The 26995-nt window shown below is 45.7% G+C and overlaps 2 protein-coding genes across 2 annotated transcripts in view; one reads left to right on the top strand and one right to left on the bottom strand.

The window, feature by feature from the left end:
• The window catches only part of RBPMS (RNA binding protein, mRNA processing factor), a 159163-nt gene extending 144767 nt beyond the window's left edge, over positions 1–14396 (top strand). Inside the window, exons 7-8 of the mRNA XM_037526003.2 lie at positions 7436–7505; positions 14357–14396. Coding sequence (XP_037381900.1) covers positions 7436–7498 — 63 coding nt within the window. The 3' untranslated portion in view covers positions 7499–7505; positions 14357–14396. The remainder of the gene's footprint in view (positions 1–7435; positions 7506–14356) is intronic.
• Positions 14397–25116: 10720 nt separating this feature from the next.
• The window catches only part of GTF2E2 (general transcription factor IIE subunit 2), a 69541-nt gene continuing 67662 nt past the window's right edge, over positions 25117–26995 (bottom strand). The window contains exon 8 of the mRNA XM_037526005.2: positions 25117–26657. Coding sequence (XP_037381902.1) covers positions 26541–26657 — 117 coding nt within the window. The 3' untranslated portion in view covers positions 25117–26540. The remainder of the gene's footprint in view (positions 26658–26995) is intronic.

Raw genomic sequence — 26995 nt, forward strand, 5'->3', positions numbered from 1 at the left:
TGGTCCATCCAGATTTTCCATTGTTTTCAAACAAATGAAACTCCTAATTCTCTGACTTTCCCTCTAAACCTGCAGCTCCGTGAAGACTGTGAGAAACAAACCCCCAGGAGCCCATCTCCTGACTGTGCCCCTTGTCTGGTTCTCTGTTTCGCTCGCTTCCTAGTCACCTGAGAGCATCTGACTTAACTCAGGAGAAGGGGGGGCGGGGGGTGCAGATGGGCCAGGCACAGCCTCCTGAGCACCAGTGGGGGGATGGGGGTGTTGCGTCTCCCAGTTACTGGGAGTCAGACACCCCTTTGCTTTCCCCGGCCCTCCCTGTGGGCTCTTCCCCTGCCTGCCCCACAAGACCTGACCTTTGCTGTGACTTGTGCCCTCGGGAGGGTCTGCGTGTGAGTGGGTAACAGAAGGGGTGTGTACACTGCGGGGCTGCCCGATCACACACCGCCACGGACGAGCTGTTTGACTATGAACGAGTTCCTTAACCTCTCTGGACGTCACTAAAGTGGGCTAATAACCGTTCATGTAAACACGAGAGTGCCTGGCACACAAGGGCGTCATGACGGTTAGCCTTTTAAGGAGAATCTGAGTGTTCACCAAGGAGGAGGCAGCGTAGGACTCGCTCTGCACGAGGCTGTAATTGTTCCGACACTGGGAGTGTCCAGCGTGTCCCGAGGCACCAGTGGAACTGCAGAGTCCTCGTGTGCAGCCAGATGGAAGGAAGGCCTGCAGCTGGGGAGAGAGACAGACAGGTGAGCAAGGTGAGGCCTCAAGTGACACAAGCTGCCAGCGTCACCAAGTGACAGCACCTGCTCAGTTGCCAGCTCTGGGAGAACTTGTGCCCAGAGGAAGTCTCCCCCACAGCCCGAACACGCCTGCCAGAAGAAAACCTCGCCCTGACGGGAAATGGACCCAGAGTGGGAAACAGCTGAATTCCCAGCGAGACCAAAAGGTTCCCGAGTGTTGCTTCACTCAGACCCGTTGTCCCTGAACTTTCCAGCTGTTGCCCTATCTTGCTTTCCTATCAGAGACACTGGAGAAGAGAATGACCCATGGGTCACGTGGCCCATTCCTCCCTGGGCTTTCTGGATTGTTCTTCACAGTCCTTCCACTGGGATTCTGTCCAGTCTCATTTCCAGGTGGTGGAGTTACATCTTGCGCCTTGGGAGGTAATTCCTGTAGTTGAATTGCAGGGGACTGCACTTCTGTATCCTCCCTGTCCTGTCCCATCCCTTACCCGCTTCTGCTCTTTGATATTTGGAAAACTAAAGCCCGCCACTGAGGCAGTGAGAGACGTATGCGTGCTTCTCACTGGCCTCAGAAGCAGTCCAAAATTAGTCATCCAGAGTTGCTGGAAATAGTTTTTCCTTTGGCCAAAGGTCTGCTACTGAGGCCCAAAGGTCCCTAGCTTGCTGGGCAGCTAGCAGGACCAGAGCTGTTCAGAAACCGGAGCCAGTTCCCAGTGCTATTGCCATGGTCATGGTTGCTGGTCCCAAGGACACTTCCCTGAACTCAATCACCATTGCCTGATTGCAACAGCTCACACAGGCCTCTTCTGACTGAGGGCAGCAAGATGACCTTAATTCAGTGCACTGTGCTCTGCAGGTTTCTTAAGCATGTTCCATTTCATCCTTTGTCACCCCTGTCAGTGCTGTTTGCAGGCCTGCCTCTTTCTTGGATTGTGAACAAATGTGGGTCTGACCGTCACCCTAGGAGGGTGCAGAGGGCTTGGCTTGGCACATAATCGGGACTTGATGTTTTAAGATCAAACAGGCTGGATTTTAATGCTACATTCTACCCACTCTACTACCCAGGGGATTTTAGGTAAGTTTATCTCAAACTCTCTGAGCCTCATTTTCCTTATCTATAAATCAGATTGAACACCTACTTCATGGGGTTATTTTGAGGGAAAGAGTAAAATGCTTGCAGAGTAATCATTAAAATAGTTCCTCCGTGTCCTCTGTCAGAACTTGGTCTGGCGTGGCCCACGGGCTCCGGAGGCCTCTCTTTGTAGCTTCAGTAGCACTTAGGATGCAGGGATGCGGGAGCGGTGACAGGCCAGGAGAAACCCGGCTTCCAGGCTTTATTCTTTGGTAAGGAAAAGCTGCCGGAGCCAAGGCAAGGTGGTAGCCCGTGCCTGCGCTGTGTGCCGGGTCAGCCTGCTGTCCAGGCACACACCATCCAGCACTTAGTGCATGCTAGCTGCTTTGGAAGCAAAACCCAGGCTACAAAGAAACTTCAGAATTGTAAAATGTAGCCTTCATAAAAAAGAAAGTGAATGTTCCTTTGAAGAAAACCCATTGTGACAGGGGTAAAAAGGAAAATCAACTCCAAATGGGATCATGTTTTATTCAGACTTTGTGCTGTTGGTGGGGAAGGTCAAAACCCGGTGACAGCATGGGAAAGTGGGACACCCCAACTTCAAGCCTCACCTGCTCTGCCACAAAGTACTCGCTTCAGTGAGCTCGGCTCCTGGGACCTTTAATAGCCCTTGATAGCAAACATAGTTAAAAATTAACAGACTGACAAAATTAAATATGGATGACCAGCAACCACTGTGGACTTAATCTGACACAGGGTGTTACATGCTTGGGTGCCTTCAACCCTAGAGGCATCTTGAGTGAACTTTGGGGATGTCTAAGTATATTTCACATGCCTGCTTAGAAGCAAGAGCAGGGCTAATGCTTCGGTCAGACAGGGAGAAAACTAAAAGCCCAGGAGAGAGAATGATCATGGAAGGCTTATGTGGAATTCAGCCAGGCGGGTTGGTGCGAGCAGGTGCTGTGTACAGGCAGGATCCGACTGTCGGAGCCTAGACTGCCCTGCCTGGGCACAGACACCAGCAGTGTCCCGCCTTCCAGACTACGAGACCTGCGGGAGCCCAGGCCTAAGCTGGCGCATGGCTTTCTCCAGTGGGACTGACACGTTCCCCTTCCCACCTGGTGGGGAGGGTCAGATGGCAGATCGGACTAACCTTCACATCAATTCATCTAAATCTTGACGTTTTACCTAGATGGTGGCAACTTGTTTCATTTCTGTTGCATTTCGTCCCTTCCATGTCTGCTAGGAAAGGAGTGGGGGCTGGCAGTTTTGGGGTGATCCTCAGGAAGCTTCATTTCATGAAGGAGAGATACTATGGGAAATGTTTCAGTTCTGGTAATTGCTCCTTCAAGAGTTTCTATGATTAATTTTTCCCATAAAGAGGATCAAATTTTTTGGTATTGTGAAGCATCACCCCAGCCTATTTGGTCAGTTTGGAGTTGCTTGGACAGGGGGGCGCTTTTGGCCTGGCTACAGTTAAAGGAGGGGCGTGGCACCTACCGGGGGCTCACCGTTGGCAAGGGGCCGGCAGGGTGTCCAGGGATCCAGCTCGGGGAGGGTGCTAGAAACTGTCTGAGAACACCAGGCTTGTAGACGAGATGAGCTTAGTTCTGAATACAGAGAAATCTGGTTCAGTAACAGCATTTGTGTCAGGAAAGCCGAGAACATCTTTATGAAGCAGACATCCAGGGCACCCCTGGTCTGATGAGCTTCCGCTTTACTTTCGTCAAAGCTAGAAACTGGGTGCCATGTTGGCTGGCGTGAGCCTATATGATCCAGCAGTTGTAACCCCTGGAAGGAGCCTTCCAGAATAACATTTCTCAGCACCTACAGGAACTAGTCGCTGTTCCATAATGTAAAGGATTCTGGGGTCAGATCAACTTGGGAAAATCACCCAGGGCTAGAAAAGATCAAACAGGTGTGTTTATTGTGGAACTTCTTAGGACCTTGAATGTACTAATACATATGTTGTCTTTGAAGGACACTTTCTCTCAAACTTATGTAACCACAGGGTATCTGTGGACAGACTGCCTTCTTGCCATACTTTTTTGGCCAGAACTTTATAAACCAAGCTGTCAGCCTGGCCTGGAGGGCTTGTCAGGTGCCCCGCCCCGATGCATTTGCACCTCCTCCCAGCCAGCGATGCTCCAGGCACTGGGACCACACTCTAAGATGGCTAGACTTGGCTATTTCCAAAGTAGAAAATAGCTAAAATACTGGGTAGTTACTAATTAAAGCGACTGGAAATTGAACTGAGTACCTGGTGCACTGGTGACTTTCTGAAGTGTGATGGGAGTCAATCTAGAACAATGCAAGTTGCTGCCTTTAGTGCGTTGTGGTTTTTTTTTTTCCTGAGTTCTTTCTTTCTCTGGGTATCTGGCACTCTCCTACTCCAGTGCAGCCCATCACCAGAATGGCAAAGGACCTGGGACCAGGCTTGGGCGTTGGAGACTTCAGTGTTCCCTTGCAGGCCCTGAATTTTAGAACATTCCTGAAGAAGTGCACTGGCAGAACAGCAGAATACCCGGCGGCATGGCCCTTGGGTAGTGCTAATAATGGTAATAACTGTTGTCCTCGCCAAGTGCTCGTGGAGCTTACGTGTCACGATTCGTGTGATGTATCAATGCTTAGTGGTCTTGAGCACAAGGGAGATAGCGGTGTTACTTTGGATTTTATATATATAACATTAGAGGTTCTTAAAGGGACTTCAGGAGCCCCAGGAATTGTAATCAAGATTGGGGGTACGTCGTTGAGTGTGTTTGTGTGAACATGTACATGTTTTGCAGACGGGATGTTGCCTTACGTGGCCAGTGAAATGCAGACATCCCTTACGAGCTCTCTGGAGGGGAGTCGAGGGAGCCTAGGGCTTCCAGTTTGTGACACACTGAGGTAGCCCCTAGGTGATGGGCATGAGTGACCACAAGCGACCTGGTGGCAAAAAAAACAGAACAGGCAGCCCGAGTGGGGGTAAAGGTGAACACCTCCCCTCCCCTCCTCCCCCCCCCCCCAAGACAGCAGTAATTAGCACAAAACAGCTTGTGCCCCTGAACCCGTCCATTGAGCTCAGGGATGAGCAGCTCAGCTGTGGGGCACCGCCCTCTGCTGGAAGGTGGTGGGCACAGCTGAGTGCTCTGAGCTGCAAGAAGAGGCAGTCTTGGGTGTCCGTGGGCTTCGGAGAGAGGAGCCCACCCTCCTGGCCAGCACAGTAGTATCTGAGCCAGGGCGCCAGGGTGAGGAGCTCATGGCCTGTCCTTGCTCCATCACCACCACATCCTCCCAGAGCATCGGCAGCCCCACTTCCCTTGGCTCAGTGGAGCACAGCTGATCCTGGGCCCACAGCTGGGGCTCGGCCTGCTTGTCACCCTGGGGTGCCCTGGTGTCCTAGGCTATGCAGAAGACAGGCCGTAGTGCTCTGGTCGCACACACCGTGGGGATGTCTGCTACTGAGAGGAGAGGAGGCGAGGGCTATGTGGGTGAAGGAAACTTAGTGCAAGAGAGGCGACGGGCTGGAGGGGTGCACAGCAGACCAAGGCTTCCTTCTCACAGCCATCTTCACTGAGCTGGATCATGCAGCCCCCACCCCTCCCGTCAGCCATGTCCTTGTAAAACCATTGTAGCCTGGCCTCGTCAGGCTCGGTGCCCAGCCCTACACCCAGGCCACACCAGCGCCACCACCACGCTCCTCCCTCCCCTGCCCTGGTGTACACAGACCCATCCCCCCACTGTGTTTAGGTTCCCAGCCCCTCATCTGCCACTGGGCTCCATGCCCCCGGCCCATCCTTTACTACCTTTCTCAAGAAGGCAGCTCCAACTCTGCCCTTTGCTTAGTGAGCGAGTGGACACAGATGCACAAAGCCCTAAGGCACGGGTAGGTATGAGTTTTTTCTTTGTGCCCTTCTGTCTTCCTCCTCCTGCCCTCTCCCCCCCTCCCCTGTATGCTACCAGCCTCCCTCTCCCTTCTGGTTCTCCTGCCTCCCATGTTTCCCATCTTTCTCTCTCCTTTGTCCTGCATATGCCTAAATCCCCTGCAGGCATGGGAAGTTCCTGGCCCCTCATGCCCTGAATTGCTGCTAAGTGTTGAAAATGCCCCTGGCCCTGCCTTAGATGAGCTTCAGTACCTGCTGGTTCAGCTTTGTCCTCTCACAAGACAGGAACTGGCAGCTGATTTCTAGTAACTACCTCAGTGATCCCCCAAAGGGCCTCTAATGCACACTTGGGTCTCACTGTCCTGAGAGTTCCCCACACCGGGTCCCCTTGCCTCGCATTTGACAACCAGAGAGGAAACAGCCACTGTGAGATGGCGGTGGGATCCAGCGAAACTCAGAGTACTTCTGCTCATGGAGCAGCACGGCTGGCCAGGCTCTCCCTCTCCGGTGCCTGGGTTCTGACCCAGCCCTGACCCCTGGGCCTGCAACCATGGGGCCATCATTCAGGACACGCAGACCTCTACCAATCGCCTCATCTGTAAAATCGGGTCCAAGGAGGAGGGAGGTCTCATCCCCAGGTTCTGCAGAGCTGCTCCGCAGGCCGCTGGCTCCTGCCCCCTGCACCTCTGTCTACCAGACGCTCTTTCATCTTTTCACACTTTGGAGATCTGAATTAGATGCCACATGAAAGGAGGATTCTGCCACAAAATACATTATAGTAAACCACTGAAGTAGGCCATTAAAGGTAAAATTCCTCCTAGCTATCTACTGGAAACTAAAGGTCAAACAGCTCCGGCCAGAGCCCGGAAGAGTTGTCTTTCTCTAGCCGCCTGGGAGGTGTGAAGTGTGTAGTTCACACCCCGTTGCTAACTAGCTCCCCCTCTGAGCCCCTAGTCCCCCTGTGTGGCTTCTTCATGGTGGGCGATCACCCTCCTCGTAGAAGCAGAGTTGCTGGGAAACACCTCTCTTGCCTTAAAGGTCCACAGGCAAAGGGGCAAAACTGATGCTACTAGTAAGTGGGCAAAGGCAAATGTTTTTGTTAAGGCCAAAGTACACTCGCCATTTTATTTGCTTATTCACTTTTTCCTCAGCCCAGGACCCAGAACATTCTGCCAAGTGGACAAAACCTCACTTGGTCCATTTGTTTAGGGCTAGTCTTTCATTTTGAGAACCTAATGGAAGAGCTGGGGCTAGAGTCCCTCTCTAAGCAGAGGGCACAGGGTTAAGAAGCCAGAACCCCTTTTCTAGAATAGGTGTAGAACCTCAGAGAAGTCCTGGCCAGATCACTGGCATGGATGGGGTCATGAACTGTAGCAAAGCTGATACAAGTTTCCACATGCTGATCAGAAGAGCATTAGGGAACCTGTTCCCAGCCGAGGCACTGCTGGGTTAAGTGTGGAAAGGAGACTCACTGGGCCAGACTTTAGTCCAGCCATGACTGTCAATTGGGAAAAAGAAGTTGGAGCAGAGGACCTGCTGAAACCTCACATGCTCCTGGAGGTGCATGATTTCCTGAGAGCTTGGCCCCTTCACAAGGGGGTGTGGGAGGCCTCTGCTCCCTGGGAGAACTGCCCGTTGGTGTCAGTGGGAGCAGTGAAGGGAATGGCAGTTTGGCAGGATGCTCTGAAGGGTGAGAATGTCCATCTGGTGGGAGCCATGGTTCATAGCTCTCTCCTTGCATGTTTTTCCAGATGCGCTGGCTCCCTCCTTCCGAGGCTACTTCTCAGGGCTGGAAGTCCCGTCAGTTCTGCTGAATACTATGTAAGTACTGGGTTTTAGTAAATGTGTCGAGCGCCCACGTGAGCTGGGCACATAGCCAGCATTCAGCTCCCATTGTGTCAGCATCCGCTCTCCTGCGAGTCCTGTAATTGTCTTTCGTTAAATTCACTTGTAGGACAAATCTGGCCACGCCACTGTCCCAAGAATTATATCCCTGTATTGTGGGGAAAGCGAGGGATGCTACTCTAACCTAAGAAACTGCATCCTCCTCACTTTGTAAATGGGCAGAGAGTGCTCATTTCTGTAGGACAGGTGTCAGGGAAATTTCATTGCGTAACATGGTTTGTCTGCTGCCAACATTAAACAAAAACCTACCTCAAGTTAGAGGCGTACGTCATCTACGTACTTACAAAGCAGTTTATCTTGGGATTCATTGGGATTAGCTTTCCTGCACATGTGCGTGCATACTGCAACTGTAGATAAGTTCCAAACACCTAACATTTGTAAAATACCTAACGTTTGTACTGAATGCGATATACTTTCCCATAAACATAAGTTTTTTATGGAGAGTGAAACTTCCCAACTTGGCCTCTTTGTCATTTTCTCCAGGCCTAACCCTTTTAAGCGAGCTATCATACGGTTTTCCTCCTGTAAGTGTAGTTTCTATAAAATTCCTGATACCTTTTTAAATTCACTATCTTGACAGATTTTCTATTAAGTACAAAGCACTGCTACTGATAATTTGGTTTGTGAATTTGGGGAATCTCCCTTAAAATAGTCTTCAAAATGATAAAGCTCTGTGTCAAACCTTCTCTTAAGAGGTGATAGAAGGTTACGCACTTATATGAACTGCTGGCACTTGGAGGCTTCTGTGCTAATATAACACTCCCAACTAAAACTAATGATCTCTTTCTTCTGTCGCCATTAATACTTGGGTCCCTTAGGCCTTTTTGTTCGATCACTTGAGGCCAGTGAGACTTCTGAGGAAGCATTATGTGGGGGGAAACTGGCCTCTGGTTGACTTAGGTTCATCTTAAGCCAGGGATTATTCAGATCTCTCACAGGGAAAATCCTGGAGCGATTGTAGAGGCCAGAGACATCCTCCACAGGTCAGCTCCCTCTCAATGAGGAGAGCAGTGAATAGAATCTTCAGAGTTCGGAGACTGATTTTCCACAGCTAAGTTGCCCTGCTGACTGAAGCCTCGGCTGGTGCGTCATGTCACCTTTCCATAGAGTTCCCAGGGCAATGCTGAGTAGACTTCATCTGCCAAAGTTCTCGCCAAACAGAAGGAACAGTGATGGCATCAGAAATTCCACAAAAGAAACCCTTACAGATTAGGGGTAATAAATAAGTTGATAACATTTCTGTGCTTTAAAACAGCAACTTCAGTAACTTAGAATTGCACCTGTCCTTCCCATAACCCCACATATTTTGAGTGTGGCCAAAAATCGCTAGCGTCATTGTAAGCAAAGTATGTAAGTGCTCCCAAGGTCAAACAGTTCAACCTTTTACTGTCCAGAGAGTCTCAGAAACTTTATAGCAGTGTGAGAATCAAGAACCTTTAAGGCAGGGGAGCCCTGGGATGCAGTATTTCTCTGAAATGTAAATATTTGAGACCAGGGGGCCCTCTTTCTTTCTGCCACGTAATCTTGGGAGACTAATACTTTGTATAGAGCATGCTTTAGGAAGCTATGCGCTGACCTCTTGCCCAGGACCTAAACCAGTTGCTCCCATTTCATAAGTCCTTGGATCAGGGGTCCTCCGTTGTCATTTTCATTTTTTGTGATGACAGGGGTTGGGGGGAATCAAGAGAGTGTAGTATAGTCTTTCCTAAAGCTATTTGTATTTGTCCTTTGTTTTGAGCTTATGTTTTTCTATATGTGTAAGTGTGAACTCAAGTCCCCTTTTAAAGTGAAATGGTAGTGTAAGTAAATAGCAATTGGATTTTAAATGTCCATTCTTAGAAAAATATGGGCAGCAGTCCATGGTGGATACCACACATGTTCTTTTAAAATATTTTCCTATTTTATCTAAAAGTTCATTGTTTAGGGGAAGACCCCTCCCCCCCCAAAAAATACCATTTTAATAGTGTAGGTCTATCCTAAGGTCTATCAAGTCCAGAATTCCCTAAATCTCTGCTGTGTCGATACACTCATAACTAACTTTAAACTTAGTATCCTCCAGCCTATTTCTTTATTTAGAATAACTTAGTCATTGTGTCATATAGGAACCTTCTGTCATCAGGGTGGCATTGACACTGACATGTGAGAGCTCCAGAAGGCATAGTTTGTGTGTCTCTCTTCCTTGAGGGTGTCCATTTCTCAATTAACTGAGGATGGTTGAGTATTTACCTGGAGGTATCCAGGATGGGAGAACTACACATTCTGATGCTTACAAAAGAGTTCATGGGTTGAAATACAGATATGGCATTCATCACAAGCTGAGAGTTGAGGAATTTAATGAAACTGAGCAGCCTGTGGAGAATGAAGTGTGACCAGAGGAGCAGGTGAGGTGTGGAGTCACTTCTACACAGTGTCTGAGTGTGAAAGGAAGCCATGGAATTTGGTGATTTCACTTGGCAAAGGATTGTGATGACACAGGATTAAAGGAAGGGCTAAGCCAACGGGAAGAGGCCGTTATTAAGTAGTTGCTTGGGTTCCAGTCAGAAAGACCCTGCTTTCCTAATATTTTCCAAATCACCTTTGTCCAGAGGCCATCCACCAAAGATCTAGAGGCAGCAGTGGCTGCCAAAGAAGCACTAGTAGTTGCTCCCCCTTTAGAAAATACAGCTTAGCAAACAATGTAGGAGCTACGTAAGATGAAACGTCTCCTGTGGATAGAGCATTTGTTCTGAGCTAGACTTGGACCATGGGCCAGGCTCCATCTGCAGGGTCTGGCAGGCAAGGAGGAGGTGGTTAAAAAGGAGGGTGGATTATTACACTCAGTACTGCTGCACTTAGGGTTGGGAGTCTAGTCCCTCATCTTGCCAGAAATTAGACCAGCTAATTGCAGATCCATTACTCAGGCTCCTTCTAGTCTCTTGGATCAAGTCCTTTCCAAGACAGCTAATAATCCGGGCTACGTAATCTTAAGGAAATGTAAATTAAAATTGAAAACAGTGGTGCTGATGAAGTAAGAGAAACACTTTAGAGCAAAACAAGTCTCTCAAAAAGGCCAAATGAAGGATAGCTGCCACCAAAGGGCACTGCTGGCCCACGTGGCCTCTCTCTACTCTTTGAAGAGGGTTTTCTTTCCTCACCAAAAAAAGATGACATCAGAAGAGAAGAAAGAGCGGGAGTGACATCTGGTGTCAGACACAACGAGCAACATGCAGAATGGCTGTCACATCTGTGATGCAGTTAGGGTGCCTGCCTTCCAAATCCTGCTCCCCCAAGGGTCCTGCGTGGATTCTTAATTTACTCACTTTGATTTCCTGTTTCTAAAGGGAAATCCATGACTAAACTAGTAAACAAGCTCTTTCCTCTTTAAATAAGCACATGTTAAATGTCTGCTTTATGTGAGATGCAACAATGTGGGAAACCAGGCTTTCACCCTGCTTTAGTTCTAATGAGTGAGAGTCGTGGTCATAATTTTAAAGAGAAGAGAGCTGTTGCTCAGGATGCTCCAGGTTGAGCCTGTCATGAGGAAGTCAGGAGTGTGTGGTCCCTCAAAGGTGCAGGTATTTTCGGTTGGTCAGCACCTTGCTTGGGTGTTCAGTCTGGCTCTAAGCTATGTCTGTGCATCACCAAGTATTGCTAATGATCCAACCCAGTGGCAGAGAATCCCAGAATTGTAAAAATGTTTGAAAACGGTCAACTTTCCAGATACGTTGCAAACAGGAAAACATGAAGTTTTTAGTCACTCTTTACAAGGAGTGTTAGTTTTCCTTTTTGGATATCCAAATGTAGTTCGACTCCCCTTGCCCCCCAAAATCAAAAGTGGGGGAGAGAAACAAGTTGGAGTGGAGGTGGGGAGCATGTTCTTTAAGAACTCATGAAAATTCTTTGGCCATGGACCAAGACCACAGCAGAGAAACTATAAGCACATGTAGTTACAGCTTCAACAAATTAGAGGAGGGCGTGGTAAGAGATAACAAGCCCAGAATTTGAAGCTGTTGTTTCTTTGTTTTGGGGAGGAATGTGCTAGCTCTTCGGCTGTGAGCTTGAGGGCCTTGGAGATGCAACACTACTGTCAAGGAAGCCCCCGGGTGTTTAGCCTGGGAAGGCCCCTATATTCCCTCTGCCTTCTCTCTAGAAGAGACTCGGGTGCCCTGCTCACACTGCTGCCACCCAGGAGTAACTGATTTGCCAGTTCCCTTTCTTTTGTTAACCGAGGGCTCTGTATCACACTTACCTTCATTAACACAGTGAGTATTCAGTGAGCGCCTGCATCAGGTAAAGTACTATAATCTGGGTGCTGAGGATGTAACAGTGAACAAGAAACAAAATTGATGCCTTCATGGAGCTGATATCTGTAGTTGGGAGAAGATGGGCAATAAGCAAACAGGTCAGATAGATGGTGAGAAGTGCTAAGGGGGGAAAAAAAACAAATCAGGGTAAGAGCGTAATTGTTACACGTTGGCAGGCACTTCATTTTACACAGGAGCAGAGGCGGCTGCTGGCCTGACAGCATTTGAGCAGATACCCAAAACTTTCTCAGGTTTATGCGAGTCCTTTCCCAGAACAGACCGCTTTACTCAAGTTTAGAGAATAATTTAACTTCTCTAGTTTTGTCTCCCCCTTTGCTAAGTTAAAGTGGGTATGAGATGCAGCAGGCTTGACTGAGGTGAGGCTTTGTGGTGAGGGTGTTGGCTGAGAACTCCAGGACAGCCTATGTGGTTTGGCCCTTTCCTGGTTTTGAGTCCCCTCAGCCCATCATGTCATGCTCCCTGTGTGTTACAAAAGTGGGGACAGGCCAGAAAACTGCACCCTGCCAGATACTTTGGTGTGAGCCCTTCCAGTCACGGCCTTTTACTCCAGGCCCCTTTTTAAGCTAAAGCACAGTATGCATCTACACCACAGCATTTACTGAGCTCATCTATGAATGAAGATTTATGACAACCATGTGCAGTCAGAACTATGATTCCCACCCCCACCCCACTTTTTGCCAATTACCCATTTTCTGTGTGTCTGGCTGGGTATCTGAGAATATACAGAATTTGCGTGTTCCTGAAAGAAATTGAAAGCAGAGAGCCAGGTGTTAATATCAGGGCACTCAGACCTAGCAGCTCTACATCTCCCATAACATTCATGGGTCAGGACCACCTCTACTTCTTGACCCACCACTTCCATCATCTCTAGTTGGCTAAAAACGGAAGTTCAGAAGAATCTACATGATGGCCATAAAGTTAAGGAGGAGCACATTTGGAACTCCCTCTGGTGGTGTATGTTCTTTGGAACCGTTATGCCATGGGGTTTGTAGATTTTGCCATGCATCCTCACTGCCGCCAGGTGAGCTCATGTGTGAATAAGTGTTGTTGATGGAATTACTGTTAAGAGCAGTTAATAGTAAAATCCCATGGTACTGGAACCGGGGGCGAGAGCTGGGGTGAGTCCTAGTGACTAGCATTAAGTCCAGAGGCTGAGAGGAATCTGGTCATCAGTGTGATTTCTTAAATGACAGATATCCTAAAAATGCAGACTTGGTCTGACAGCTCCCTTGCTCTTAGCAAGTGTGGACAGTCTCAAAGTTGGATGAGCTGACAAGTTGTTTGCAAAGATACTTATTTTCCTGTGATTTAACATTTACAAGGAAACTAGACTCATATCTTACTCATTTTTTTAATGTTTTATGGTGAGTTTCTGGGGGAAACTTTTTCTTAATTCTGACAAGACTGATGTCCCAGGTAGGTGATCTTTCTTTTATCCAGAATCCGGACAGGGCTGAATCCAGAAGACCATGGGGTCTTCTGAAGGGGCAGCTTCCTATACTAACAAACCAGTGGGACATTCCTGGGAGACTCAGGTTTGCAGCAGCTCAGTGTACACTCTTGCTCACAAAGCCCTTCGTGCTCAGAAGTAGCTTCTCTGTAAGAAGGAAAGTAGTACTGACCAGGACTGAAAATTCAAGAATGTTATCAGGGAGTAGAGCTGTTGTCTCATGATAGGCGTGAGCGTCCTTCAGTAACACCAGAAAGCCTTGTGAAAACCAGTTGGCTCAAAGGCAGCTGGGTCTCTGTACTTACATATTTTAAAATTCTCAGGCTTAGGGAATAGCAGGATATCTTCATTAGTGTTTCCTTTCGATTTTATTTTCCAGTAGGTGCTAAAGCAAAGTTTAGCTCATCGTGCATGAGACAGCACAGGGTTATCATGAAGAACTGCTGTAGCGTTAGACTGACCAAAGTTGTTACTGGACCGAGTTGGACTCTGCGCTTACTCTCTTTGGGGTAACGGGCTCAGGTCCAGTGCCTTTTCTCTGAAGGCCTTTTGGACAGTCCTCAGGATCCAACCCATGGGAGCCCATGTTTAGAGACCCTGCCTACATGGGCACGCATCCTCCTGGTATTGCCCCTCTGCCCACAAGTAAGTGATTTACACCTTGAGCTCATGGGTGAACTTGTGATTACATCTCTCATCTTACCTCCAGATGCCCTTCCCCAGAACTCAGTGCCAGGGATTCCCTGGGAGCCACAGTCTGCCGGGATACCTCCTCCCCCCACCCCACCCTCCGGCCCGAATAGCCTCTTCTCACTTCTCCACTGGTCCTAAGCTTGCTGTCTTTTTCATGACACTGATGGAATGCCATTCTCAAGTTGGCCTCAGTTGCAGAAACTTTTGGGTCTCAGCCCACTGCCCTCAGAAATTGGCTGGTCAAGGGCCAGGGACCTCCAGCAGCAGACCAGCCTGGGGTGATTACTGCACACACTGCTAATGATCTTTCTCCATCCCAGGTTCCAGGTGTGTGATGGTGGCTGCAATTTGTCTTGTGGGTATTAATGCAATCTTCAGTGGTGGCTACTGCTCTTGAGCTGTTCTACAAAACTGGAGCGAGCTGGTGAGTTCAAAATCAGAGGCTTATGTGCCCTCTAGAAAAGCATGTCGTGTGTGAGGCACGGTGGTGTGGTCCACAGAGGGGCGAAGGAGGGTGGCATGGAGGGCTGGAGTCAGTGGTCTGCTCTTGAGCTCCTCCAGCCATGGCCTGCTTGGGGAAGGGCATCCCAGGACAGCAACTCAGAGTGCTGCAAGCTCTCCAAGTGCATAACCCCAGAACTTGACCCTACCACCCATACACAGCCTTCTCTTGTCGGGCTGATGTTCTTCTAGGTAATGAACTGAATGAGATCTTCTACCTAAGGAAATGTTTACAGATGGATGAAGCCTCTTCCTTTAAAAGCCTGCCTTAAGCCTTTTATGGAAATTAACCATTTTAATTAGAAATCTTTTCCAGATGTAATTTGTATATTCCTCCTTATTAATTTGATTGTAGCAAATGTCATTTTAAGCCTCTTCAGAAATAGGATGATTATTCTTAGATAAGACTAAATGAAACAGGATTACACCACATTGCTGTGCTTGTATATATGATTTCAGTGATTTGCCCATCCTTTCAGCCAATACTAGCTATAACTTCGTTTCTAGCAGTATGTGTAATCTTAAAACAATAATTATTTCCAGAGATGACCTGCCTGCCAGGCACCTGTGTGGAGATTTCTGGTCACTGGGAAGTATGGCCTTGTAGAGCAGGGGAGGCCAGCTGTGGTTATATCTTTGCCCAAATAAGGTGGCAAATTGCATCCCTACAAGGGACGAGTAAAGACAGGGCAAGATTCCTGCTAAAGACAGAGCACCAGGCAGTTCTGGCTAAGGAGGTCATTAGCCCATTCGGCAGGCTTAACTTTCTGTTCAGACCACCTCTGGTACCTGCTCAGTGGTGTGTGTGCCAGGCATGCATCCTGCACCTCTTCTTTCTCCACCTCTCCCCACCACACAGGAAACCAACTACCAGCACTGGGACCTTTTTTCAGATTGACATTTCTTCTCACACTAACCAAGTCAGCAGTTAATTGCTTCCCACACTTTGTAGATAGTTATCCCACTAATCCTATAGCTTTCCAATTGATTAGGTTTCCCTTTTGTAATGGTTTTTAATAGCAATGCCCCTGATAGTCTTAAAATTAAGATGGGAAATTGAAAGTTACAATTTTTCTTGAAGCAGTTTAGATTTTTTTTTTTTTTTTTTTGATGCAGTACATCAGAGTATCTAATTCAAGAGCCATGGGAATGAGATCAGTGAGAAATAGTAGTTGCAGCTTGTGGTGGCTTTCTGCAGACAACCAGGGCTCACAGGGTGGGCAGCCAAGATTAGGCTGCAGAAGCCCCAGATATACCTGAGAAAGTGGGTTGCAAGACAGGGGATCTTTGGCTCACCTGTTCCAGTGCCATCCATGGATTACAAGAACAAATTCAGAGGAAGCTTTCTCTTCCCAGGTCAGATTAACACTGCTTTTTGGCTGCTGTCAGAAGGCAGTATATAGATAATAAGAGAGGCCTGGCCCTTCTCTGGCTGAGGTGGGTAGTTGGAACTCACAAGCATACAGCTTGCTGCATAGTGACACCCACACTGATTAGGAGCTGTCCCTAAGTAGAGGGCCACATACTCATCTTTTATGATACTCCTTAAACTAGGATACAGGAGACACTTTCCTGTATCCTTGAGTAGGAGTTGTTAGCTCAGCAAGATGTGTGTGTGCGTGTATTTTTTCCCTCCCTTTTTTATGCTGTCACATGCATATGGTAGTTGACCTTCTGTCAGGAAAGGCTGTGTTCCCGGATGTCTCTGCATTCTGTTTTAAAGGTCCTTAATACATTCCAAGGTTTGAACTCGGTTCCTACTTAACCCCCTTCGTTGTTTACAGGGACTGAAATAGCCACATTTTGACCTTCTGTTCAGTCTGGGAACATCTATGCAATGTGGACACATTCTTTTCCCATGTGAGAATCACATTTATGCAAAAGTTATGGAAAACCTTAAACTATCAACTCTGATCTCCCACCTCCCTTCCATGTTTTCTTCCCTATGTCAAAAGATAACTTTTCTAATTAGTCAATTATCAGGACCCATCTCTCTCTTCCAGTTCAAGGGTCTAGGAAGAAGGGACAGTGTACTATGAAGTCAGGTAGGTTGCTTATTGCCCAGAACCTGGAGCACCTTCCTTTAGAAGGGCTTACAGGGTCCTCAGAGCACCTTTGTACCAGTATGTAGAGCCCAACACTGGTCCCCAGCATAGCCTCCTGGCACTAATCCAGGTGTCCATGCCATAGCTCATTAGTGATATTTTTCCTGTTTCATTTGCTCTAGTGTTCAAGTACCTGAATTTTTGTGACTGGGTAGAGGAAAATAATCCAAGATAATCATTGAGTAAGAGGCTTGGACAGTGAAAATTCTGGTAAGAGTTATGAGAAAGCCCCACAGGATACAGGAATCAGGAAAGGTTGGCAGAAATGGGGCTTAAACAGAATTTTGAAAGATAGTGGGATTTCTATGTGGTGAAGAGGGATTAGAATGGAAGCTAGTTCTTGTTGAAAGTGGATTATCACCAAGCTTTTGAGGATGTGTTAGGGGCTTGGGTCTTATGGAGGCACCAGAGATCTGGATCAGGCTGGTGTTTTATGAATCGTTGTCATCTTGCTGATCAAAGCAAAATGGATGGAGTGAGAAATATATCAGAGAGGCACACCCAAGATGGTGGTGTTGGAGGAATGATCCATGAGTAGGGCTGATAGGGAGTAGCACCATGGGCTTGGCGAAGGCAGCACACAGGCAGAGAGCTGAGCAGCCAGAGCTGTGTTAATACAAAGTGGTGAGTCTGGCTTTAGACCTGTTGCCTTTGAGGAAATGGGGAGAACCATCCAGGTTGTGAAATCAGAGGCTAGGGCTAGCGATGTGCACTTACCAAAAGATTGTTGAGTTCTTCAAGGAAGAAAGCCAAAGTAAGTAGACCCACTAGGTCCCAGACATTGTCCATCCTAAACCAGTGGGCTCAACACAGGGTAAGGGGCTTCTGGAAGCAGAGAATACCTATAGCCAATGTTTCATTACCTGCTTGTTCTGTCCATTCTCTTATAGCCCCTGAAAGCATTGTCGTAGGCCACTGTTCTCTGCTGTCAGCACATCCACTTTCAGCTGCTTTCCCAAGATGGCTCTCCACGTGTGTAAGAGGCCAGAGGCAGCATGCAGACCTCTTAGGTTCCCATAGTCAAAGGGCTGAAGTGTTGTCCCTGTGAATTGTTCCAAAGTAGGACTGGCTATAGAGTGTTTGCTGTGCCTCAAAGTTTTCTGAAGTTGGCACACACACAGTTTGGGCTTCTGGCACACTGTCAAGTTTAGGGTGAAATGGAACTTGTCATTCAGGCCTGACAAATCAAAAATGGAAATGGGCCTTACATCAAGTTTCCTTGAGGCTGGTTTCCCTCCTGTTGACATACAGAGGGAGGGGAAACTGTCTCTGAAGCACTTAAGGACAGTATATCACAGGTTCAATAACTACAGCCCCCCAAATGCCTGGCCCTGTAATAACCCTGTATTTCTAAAGGGCGGGAAAATATTCTCACTCCTGCCACCTGCTGGGTAGAAACTGAAATGTAGCTTTCAACAGGGGTTCTTCTACCAGCTGTCTTCACTGTCACAGGACTTGTGATCTGTACCAAAGATGGCATGTGAATGGTCCCTCTTCACTTAGATTTCTCCATCACTTAACAAGTGGGAAGTTCCTCCTGCTGGACAAATCAAAGCAAAGTGTGAAGAGAGGCACTGGGGGGCCTCACTGTGCACGCCAGGTCTAGGAACATTCCCATGGCTCTGTAATGTGGCCTCTCTCATTTACAAATAAGCAAATTAACCTGCTGTGTTAGGTTTCTCAAGCTAGAGACAGGTATTCTAATACTACAGCGGGGGTCTGGATGCCTAGCCCCTTCTCTTGATAGCTACATCCTGATTTCTACCCTGCCCTGGGACTGTGCCCTGAGTCATAGGTATGTGGTAATTATATTGGGTCTTCTGACTTGCAGCACCTTATTGCTACCCATTTGTACTGTCATCTGGAAACTGGGTTATAGGTGGAACTGTACTTAGCTCTCATCTGGATAGGACTACTTAAAAGTGTCCAATTAGCTATGTTTGAGAATACTCACCTGAATAGCATTCTAATTTCAGGATTTACTGCTAAACACACATTTTCTCAAATACATATATAACCTAGGGTAGTTATAGGGGTTGTTTTAACAATACTATTTTCTTTATAGCCTCCTCCCACATGCAAATGAAAGCATTTCCCTGTGCAAAATTCTAGTTTATACCAATGTACTCCTGTGAAAACTGTACAGCCACAAATTTGAGTCTGACACATCAAGAAAACAAGGTACTAGAGAGAAAAGTGAACGACACAATAGTAGTAAATGTTTTACTAATACATTCTTTATATAAATCCTGGCACAGGGTGGGAGGCTGCCAGTGACTGATTGTCCCTCCCTGCTTTTCTGCCACAAAATAAACAGGATCACTTCCTTGCCAAGTGCAGAAAGTCTTTAATAGAACGAGTGGAAATTAATATACTCCCCACATGTCTAAGGTGAGATCAATGCTACTTTTGTGAGTGGTCCTTAATTTGAAGGACCAGGAAATACACACTGCTTATATTCATGCTCTCCTGATAATATTTTTCTTTCTGTTATAGGCTTGAAAAAACCTTGCCCAGTTTTGATCCCTTCAAGACTTTGCCACAGCCTCTATCACACATCTGTTTTTCTTGAAGAAAAAAAAATATAATAAAAAATGTTTTACTCTTTTACACTGTATAATTTTAAGAAATAGTGTGTTGTTTGTGAATGCATGGCCTAACATTTCTGTATAGTTTGGAGATACTTTCAAACAAAACAGAAAAGAGGCCAACAATGAAACCAAGAGTGAGTATTTTTATACCAAACATTTTAAGTATAATAGGATGGATGATCTTAAAAGCTAGGTTGGATCACAATTTTTGTGCTTGACTTTTGAATGCCTATAATTAAAAAGTATCTTTTTCTCCCTCTAATCTGCATGTTTGAGGCATGTTTTTAAATATTATCAAAGTTGCCAGAATCATATTGTGAATATACACAAACCTGCCTGAGTGCAGGGTGAGTTAGTAATGTGGCGTTAGGAGCAGAAATGTGCTACTGCAGATAGCTACATTCTAGTAGGACATCCCTGCAAGATGACTAAAAGACTCCAGGAGCTTCTACCATACTGGCATATACACAAAGAAGCCTTTTCCTGATCCGAGTGTGTCCTTAGAAACCTCTGGAATCAACAGAAGTGACTATGTAATACTTTCCAAGTGTTCAGTTTTCTTGTGTTATCAGCCACTCCTATGTGTGACCTACTTACAGTACAGAGTTTCACTGTGCCTTGGGAGCTCAGCCAACCTAACTTACTTGGTTGCAATGGGCAAGTGATTTTGCAAAACATCAGCAATGATGGTGCATCGGTTGGGGGGGGGGCATTTCTAATGAGTACTGTTTAGCTTCCTTCAGACTACCTTTTAGTGTCCCGTGTGAAAAGATATATTAATCTAAGAATTTTCAACTGCTGATAGAGCTACATATGACCACATTTATTCTTAACAAAGACTTTGGTTAGTTTCATTATTTTTTATTAGAAATTAAGTTGTCAGGAAGCTTTTCAAGGTTATCACAAAAAAGAGGCCAGATGAGGGGCTCTTACCTTCACTAAATGAGAGGAAAGGGCATAAGCAGCGTGTTCAAGCCCTGCATGGGCCTCCAGCACCGCCTGACTCTTGGTAAAGATTTCTGTGCTCTTGTTTCTAAGGAAAACAGCAACGTCCACAGTCTATTACACTTTTATAAAACTGTTCAAAGGTACTTTTCTATTGTCATTTTTAAAAATAAAGTGCTTATTTCAGCTGTAACACCTATGCTTGCTTTTTGTGAGATAACCAAGTGCATTGATTCTTGAGCTAACAACTAAAGGAGGAAAGAGCTAGGAATGGGGAACCAGGTAGATTCACATACCTCCTTGACACCTTTTACTGCAATCACCTACTCTACTACATCTCCTCCTAGCCTACAAAGTCTTAGCTCAAGATTTGAAATCTGGTAAAGGATTGTTTATAATTTTCTCAACATAGGAAAATAAAAGTATTTTACTAACCTCTGTCCAATTACAAGTAATGTCAGTAACGATAGGTGAGTCTGGTGCATTGACAGCATTTGGTTCTGTAGTTTGGCTCTCACTCCTTTCAAGCGAAGACCATCCACTAAAAGCGTGTCACAACCTTGCAATACCTTGGCATAATGGTAGAAAACCAACGCAACTTGCTCAGGTATATCCCTCCACTAGCTCTAGGACAGGCTTGATCAAGTTGCTTTGCCTTCAGCAGACCTGTAGCCTTCCAAGTCAGAGGCTCCAGAGAAAGGCCAAACAGCCTAGGAACTGAGGACAGCTCACCCTGAAGGAAACTTACTGCCTCTCCAGCCTATCTTGGAGCACCCCATCCCCTTCGCTGACTGAACACAACCACTTCTATATGCTATTTCAGAGTGTTGGGACGGATGACCTAATGCCTGCCCCATCACTGCTGATGGTCACTAGTGATGTGTAAATGAAAATCTAGTATGAACTATAAATATTCCCACTGACCAATCTGACACAAACTTCATTAAAGAAAACCTTTTCTGTCATTCTATTGAGCAGGAATGCCGTATCTTGGAATTAAAAAACTTGGGATAATAAAAGGGCATGTCTGTACCTTCTTGCTTTACCTGCACTATGTCCTGATGTGTAGGCTCCAGAAAGAGAGTAACTACCATTTTAAAAATGTCCTTACAGGGCCTCCCTGGTGGCGCAGCGGTTGAGCGCTGGGTTGCGAAGCTGCCCGCGATCTCTGCGGTGCCGGTTCGATCCCCGGCTGCTCCCCAGCCACCGGAGGAGGGTCCCACATGGTGCGCAGACCTCTCCTGCCGCCCGCTGCTCCCCTCAGCAGTGTACTTCGGCCCTTCTGCCTGTTCTGCTCCCCACTCTGGCTCTGGTGAATTCTGTCACCCTCCCGCGCTTCTGACTGTACCCAGTGCATGTATAAACAAACAAACAAATAAATAAATAAAACATGCCTCTATACCTATTCCTTTTTTAATTTTAAAAAAATTTAAAAAAAATAATAAATAAATAAATAAATAAGTAAATAAAAATGTCCTTACAAGTGAACCCACCATTGGTAGGGAAGATATGCCACAACAAAGACTAATGTAGCTATAAAACTGGCATTTGAAATTAAGTACTTTAACCTCTGTAATAAAATTACAACTTAAAAGATTTTGGGAAAGAATCTTAAAATTTGCTGAAAGTTAAACTTCAAAGTTACTGAACCCCAGTACTTACAGATGTCAGACTTGCCTTCATCTTTGCGGTTCCCCCAAAACTGCACCAAGTTGTATACATAGAATATTCTTGAAAATGAAGGAGGCAAGGCTGACATCCCTGAATTCTGTATTAATACACAAGAATTCTTGACATCTGTGTCAGACAAGAATCAGCTTCATTTCTGTATAGTTATTTCTGAGTGCTCTGGGCAAAGAATGCTTAATGCTAGGAATATGAACAGATTTTCTACTGTGTATCACCAGGGCATCCAGGACTATGATACTAAAAAGCTACATGCATTCAGCTCAATGATTAAGGCCCCTGAATTAGGAAAATATTTGAACTTCCATAGTAAAAGCTCTGTCCGCCACTGCTATATAACATCCTAGTTAAAAATTAAATCCTATCTAAACTCTCCTGGTTCTACCCTAAGTCCCCAAAGATGGCAGTATGGTATGAGAAATCTTTATCTTCTACACCTCACCAATGATCCCCAAGGGTTCTATTTTCCAGTGCTTCCAGAGTCCAAACTACACTGATTCCTGCTTTATAGGAGAGAAACACAAAAAGCTGTTTTTACAAACTGTAACATAATATGCTCATAAAGATAACCATGAAACCTTCCATTCTCCATTGTGCACACACAGTACTGGCTTAAAATTCAAGTATAATAACACTTTGCCCATACCAACATGAAATTAGAAAATGAAGCCCAAAGCTTAAATGCAAGCCAAGTTTGTCTTCTGACCAAAAAGATAACCTAAATGGAGTGAGTTTATGTATTTACTTGGAAGGAAAAAATAATTCTTCCCTAAAGCTAGAATGCACACCTGGGTTTCAGGGACTCAGCAAGATAGTTCAAAATCACAATAGGTACAAAACTTAACCATCTTCTTAGCATATCTAAAGCAGGTCCCACCAAAATCAGGACATGGGAAAACCTCCATTGTTTACTAGTTCCTTCTGTTAGTATCCTGTGTTTTACTTATTTTAAAATATTTTAAAATATAAGTCTACATTATATGTCCTTTGATTTACAAGCCTGCAAAGTACTTGGGCAGCTGAAAGGCACTGGGTTATCACAGGGTCTTGAAACCAAATGGCTCAAGTCACAGGGGAGCTAGATTAGTGCTAAGGGCTGATGTCCAGAGAGGCCTAGGACCACAGAAGGAAGGTCACCAGGATAATGCCAGTGCCATTACAGCTGTGTTTCCAGTGTGCACTCTCCACACAACAAACAACCGGACAGGGCAATGTGCTTAAGGTACAATTAGTCTGAGACAGTTTCCAACAAGAGGTCATTGGGCCCACCCACCCCTCTGCTGCCTCACACAGAACACCTATTCCTCAGGACAAGCCCACAAAATACACACTGAGAAATAATAGACTGTTCTTACATGAAGCCCCGAGGATGATGGAGATAACAGGTCATGGCTACTGTCTACACGCACAGCACTCCCATCTTGTTAGAGAGCAATGATGATGGTCTAGGCTTGAAGAACAGTCAATAAGAGTAGCAAACACCAAATCTTCCCCAAGATTGTGTCACTTGCAAGGAAAAATAGTTGCTAGAGGGAACATTTGGTCTCACCCCCCTTTTTTTTTTTAAGATTGATTTATTGGGCCTTCCCTGGTGGCACAGGTGGTTGAGCGCTATGCTGTGAAGCTGTCCGCAGCCTCTACACCACCGGCTCAATCCCGGCCAGCCAGCAAGGGTCCCACATGGCGCGGCAGACCTCTCCTGTCTCGCCCACTGCTCCCCTCAGCAGTGTATTTCGTCAGTCTACCTGTTCTGTTCCCCATTCTGTCTCTGGTGAGTCCTCCCACCCTCCCATGCATCTGGCCTGTACCCCGGGGTTCTTGCATAAATAAATCTTTAAAAAAGAAAAAGATTGATTTATTTATGCGTACAAAAACTGGGGTACAGGCCAGAGGTGCAGGAGGTGAGAGGATTCACCAGAGATAGCGTGGGGAGCAGAATAGGCAGACTGACTGAAATACACTGCTGTGGGGACCAGCGGGCGAGTCAGGAGAGGTCTGTTACGCCATGTGGTATTTCCCTGGCCTGGGATTGAACTCTTGCTGCAGTGGCTACGAATAGCTTCATAGGTTGCACCTTAACGTTAACCCCTGCGCCACCAAGGAGGCCATGAGTCTTACCTAAGCCTCAAAAAAATCCTTTTTATCTGTTAAGAACTGGAGAATTTATAAATCCAGATACAATGTCCCCACATTCAGACTGTGTTTTCTGCCTGTTAACTTCAAATAGGTCACAAGAGAAAGCAAGGGTTGTGCTCTCCCTATGAACACTGGAACTGGAAATAACAGAATGTCCCTCCATTGCATTTTCACTAATACTCCACCACCATCTTAGAGGATGTAACAACAGCAGCCAAATATTTGCTTTTTATACTTTGTCTAGGCTCAACTACATTTCTCTTAGCTATGCCCTAAAAGCCTCAAATGATTTATGAATTATAGATAGAATGCACTAAAAACTGTCTTACCCTTTTAATTCACCCACCATGTCCATTTCTACCTATGGCCATTTCTCTAAATGGCCAGCAGATTCAGCAAAAATGGGCAGAGCTGAGAATATGACTTCAACTTCAACCTGATTGTCTTCTTCTTTTTTTTTTTTTTTTAGATTTTTTTTTTTTTATTTATTTATACAAGCACTGGGTACAGTCAGAAGCGCGGGAGGGTGAGAGAATTCACCAGAGCCAGAGCGGGGAGCAGAGCAGGCAGAAGGACTGAAGTACATTGCTGAGGGGAGCAGCAGGCGGCAGGAGAGGTCTGCGCACCATGTGGGACCCTCCTCTGGTGGCCGGGGAGCAGCCGGGGATCGAACCGGCGCAACAGAGGCTGCGGGCAGCTTCGCAACCCAGCGCTCAACCGCTGCGCCACCAGGGAGGCCCTCAACCTGATTTTCTGATGGCTATGTCTTTAGACAGCAGAAAGAACTGGTGCAAGACTCCTCTCTCTACTATCATCTTCAAACACAGTTGGGCTCCTATCACAATTTTCCTAAGAAATATATAAAGGAATTTCTTTTCCATGTAGCAGGAAAAGGAGATCAAGGCTTAATAAAAGAAAACACAAATAAGGCAAAGCTATAGAATTTGTGAGTAATTAATTTAACAAGATACTTCATTTCTCCAGACCTCAATTTTGTCATTTCTGAAATAAACAAGATAAATGAAATGAATTGTAAGGCCAGTTCATAAAGAACTGATAAACAAAGGCTTAGCTAGAAACTACTACTAATATAAAACTGGTAGTAAAACATCTTACCTTTGAACCTGTGACAGAGGAAGTGGTGTCTGTTTCCACACAAAACATGAAGTGTTTGAGATGTCCAAAATTTATCTGCAGACCTAGCTCACAAAACAGGATGGTGCCTAGACCACAAAAAGCAACCAGCTCCAGCCTTTTTTTTTTTTTAATAACAGAAAAACTAGTTTTATGACATAACACATTAAAGTTTCTCCTTACCAGCAGAAACCTCTGCTATAAAGAAAGACAGGCTGTCTGCCATGTTCTAAATTATGCCCAGAAGTCTCCAACTTCTATCAATATCTTCTCATGCTGTGTTTTGGAGCTTGGATATAAGAAAGTAAGATGTCACTGTAAATGAATGAGAAGCATATAGAAAGGATAAAAAGAACACAGCAAAAAGGCCCCTTGTCATTTGCACAAAGTCCTTACTGCTTTGGGTTACCATTATGCTTTTTTTGAGAACACTGAACCTTGTTTCTATAATCTGCTAGAATTTTCAATTTATGATAGGGAGACCAACAATGAACCCAAATAAGCCCAACAGACTACATAACAAGCACAGATAAGGAAAAAGGATAGTTTGCCAAAGGCTAAAATGACTACAGAGACTTCTCTTAAGTCACCATAACTAAGAATCCGCACATATTTGACAATGACTCCCATGAGCTCACCAATGACGGGGAGAAAAAGGTGTCTCCACCAGAAGAACCTCAGGGTCAAGTTCCATGAAGGGTGACATGGGAAAGCTGATGTTCAGGTTGGCAAGAAGACTCTATCCATCCTTGCTGCAGAGGGCCAGACTATTACTTGTAAAGTCCAAGAGGCTAAAACCAGTTTAACTTTTCAAAAGAAAATATTAAATATTACATGTAGTGTATCTTTATTGCTTCACTTGTAAATAAGAGACACACCTTATCATCCAATTGTGAAATCCCTATGCTCAGCAACACATCACTGGTCACACAGGTCACAATCTTCAACAATATCCCAGACATGAGCCCTTGAAAGTCTAAGACAAGAGCTGTCTACTGCTGTGACCAAATGGAAAGAAACAAACTGAATTCACAATCTAAGAGCACCTCCTACAATTTTATTATAAATATGTTCTTTTAGCGCACACAAGACTTTGATAACTTGTTCTAAAGTAATAAAAGGAAAAATGGAACCAGAGACAACTTTCAAGAGAAAAAGCAAAGACACCTGCATTCCATGCTAAGCGTCTTCACTATCCAAGCCTCAAGAAATAACAGGTTAACCAGGAGTATCATACTTCTCATTGGCCATTCAATTAAATTTGAATTTGAATTTGTATGTAAACTGGAACTGTTCCTCTCTTCAGTCCTAAGGAACAGAATGGGAAGAGAGTCTTCAGATCACAGCATCAACAAGAAAGATCTTGACTTTCCATCTGTAACTCTGCTCACAGACAAAACTGCTCACTATTTGCTAGGTTGAATATCAGAGTAGTCCTTTAGCACTCCAGCCATGTGTTCGTTATGAGTCTTAAACCGTCGCTTTTTCTGTGAAGCAGGCTTTTTCCTTCTCTGAATTGGGGCCTACAAAGAAAGATAAAAAAGGTCACTAGTCAGAGAGGTAGTATGGTAAGGAGTTACCAAAGATGCCCAGAAACCAACAGCAAAGAGAGGCAGGAATTTTGGTCTTTATCTCTTCTTTGTAGCACATCATCATACACATCAACCCATAGCATGCTTCCCAACTGCAATCCAGAACTGGTACCTTCTATTGCAGTGAAGAAAAAATGGGTTGGCAAAAAAACATGCCAGAACTACACGAGGCGCTACATAGATAAAAAGAGACACAGGAGGGCCTCCCTGATGACCTGGGGTTAAGTCTCAGCGCTCTCACAGCTATGGCCCGAGTTTGATCCCTGGCC

The sequence above is a fragment of the Talpa occidentalis genome, unplaced genomic scaffold, assembly GCF_014898055.3.
Source record: "Talpa occidentalis isolate TD23 unplaced genomic scaffold, MPIMG_talOcc4v2.1 talOcc4.4, whole genome shotgun sequence".
In the NCBI taxonomy this organism is placed as follows: Eukaryota; Metazoa; Chordata; class Mammalia; order Eulipotyphla; family Talpidae; genus Talpa; species Talpa occidentalis.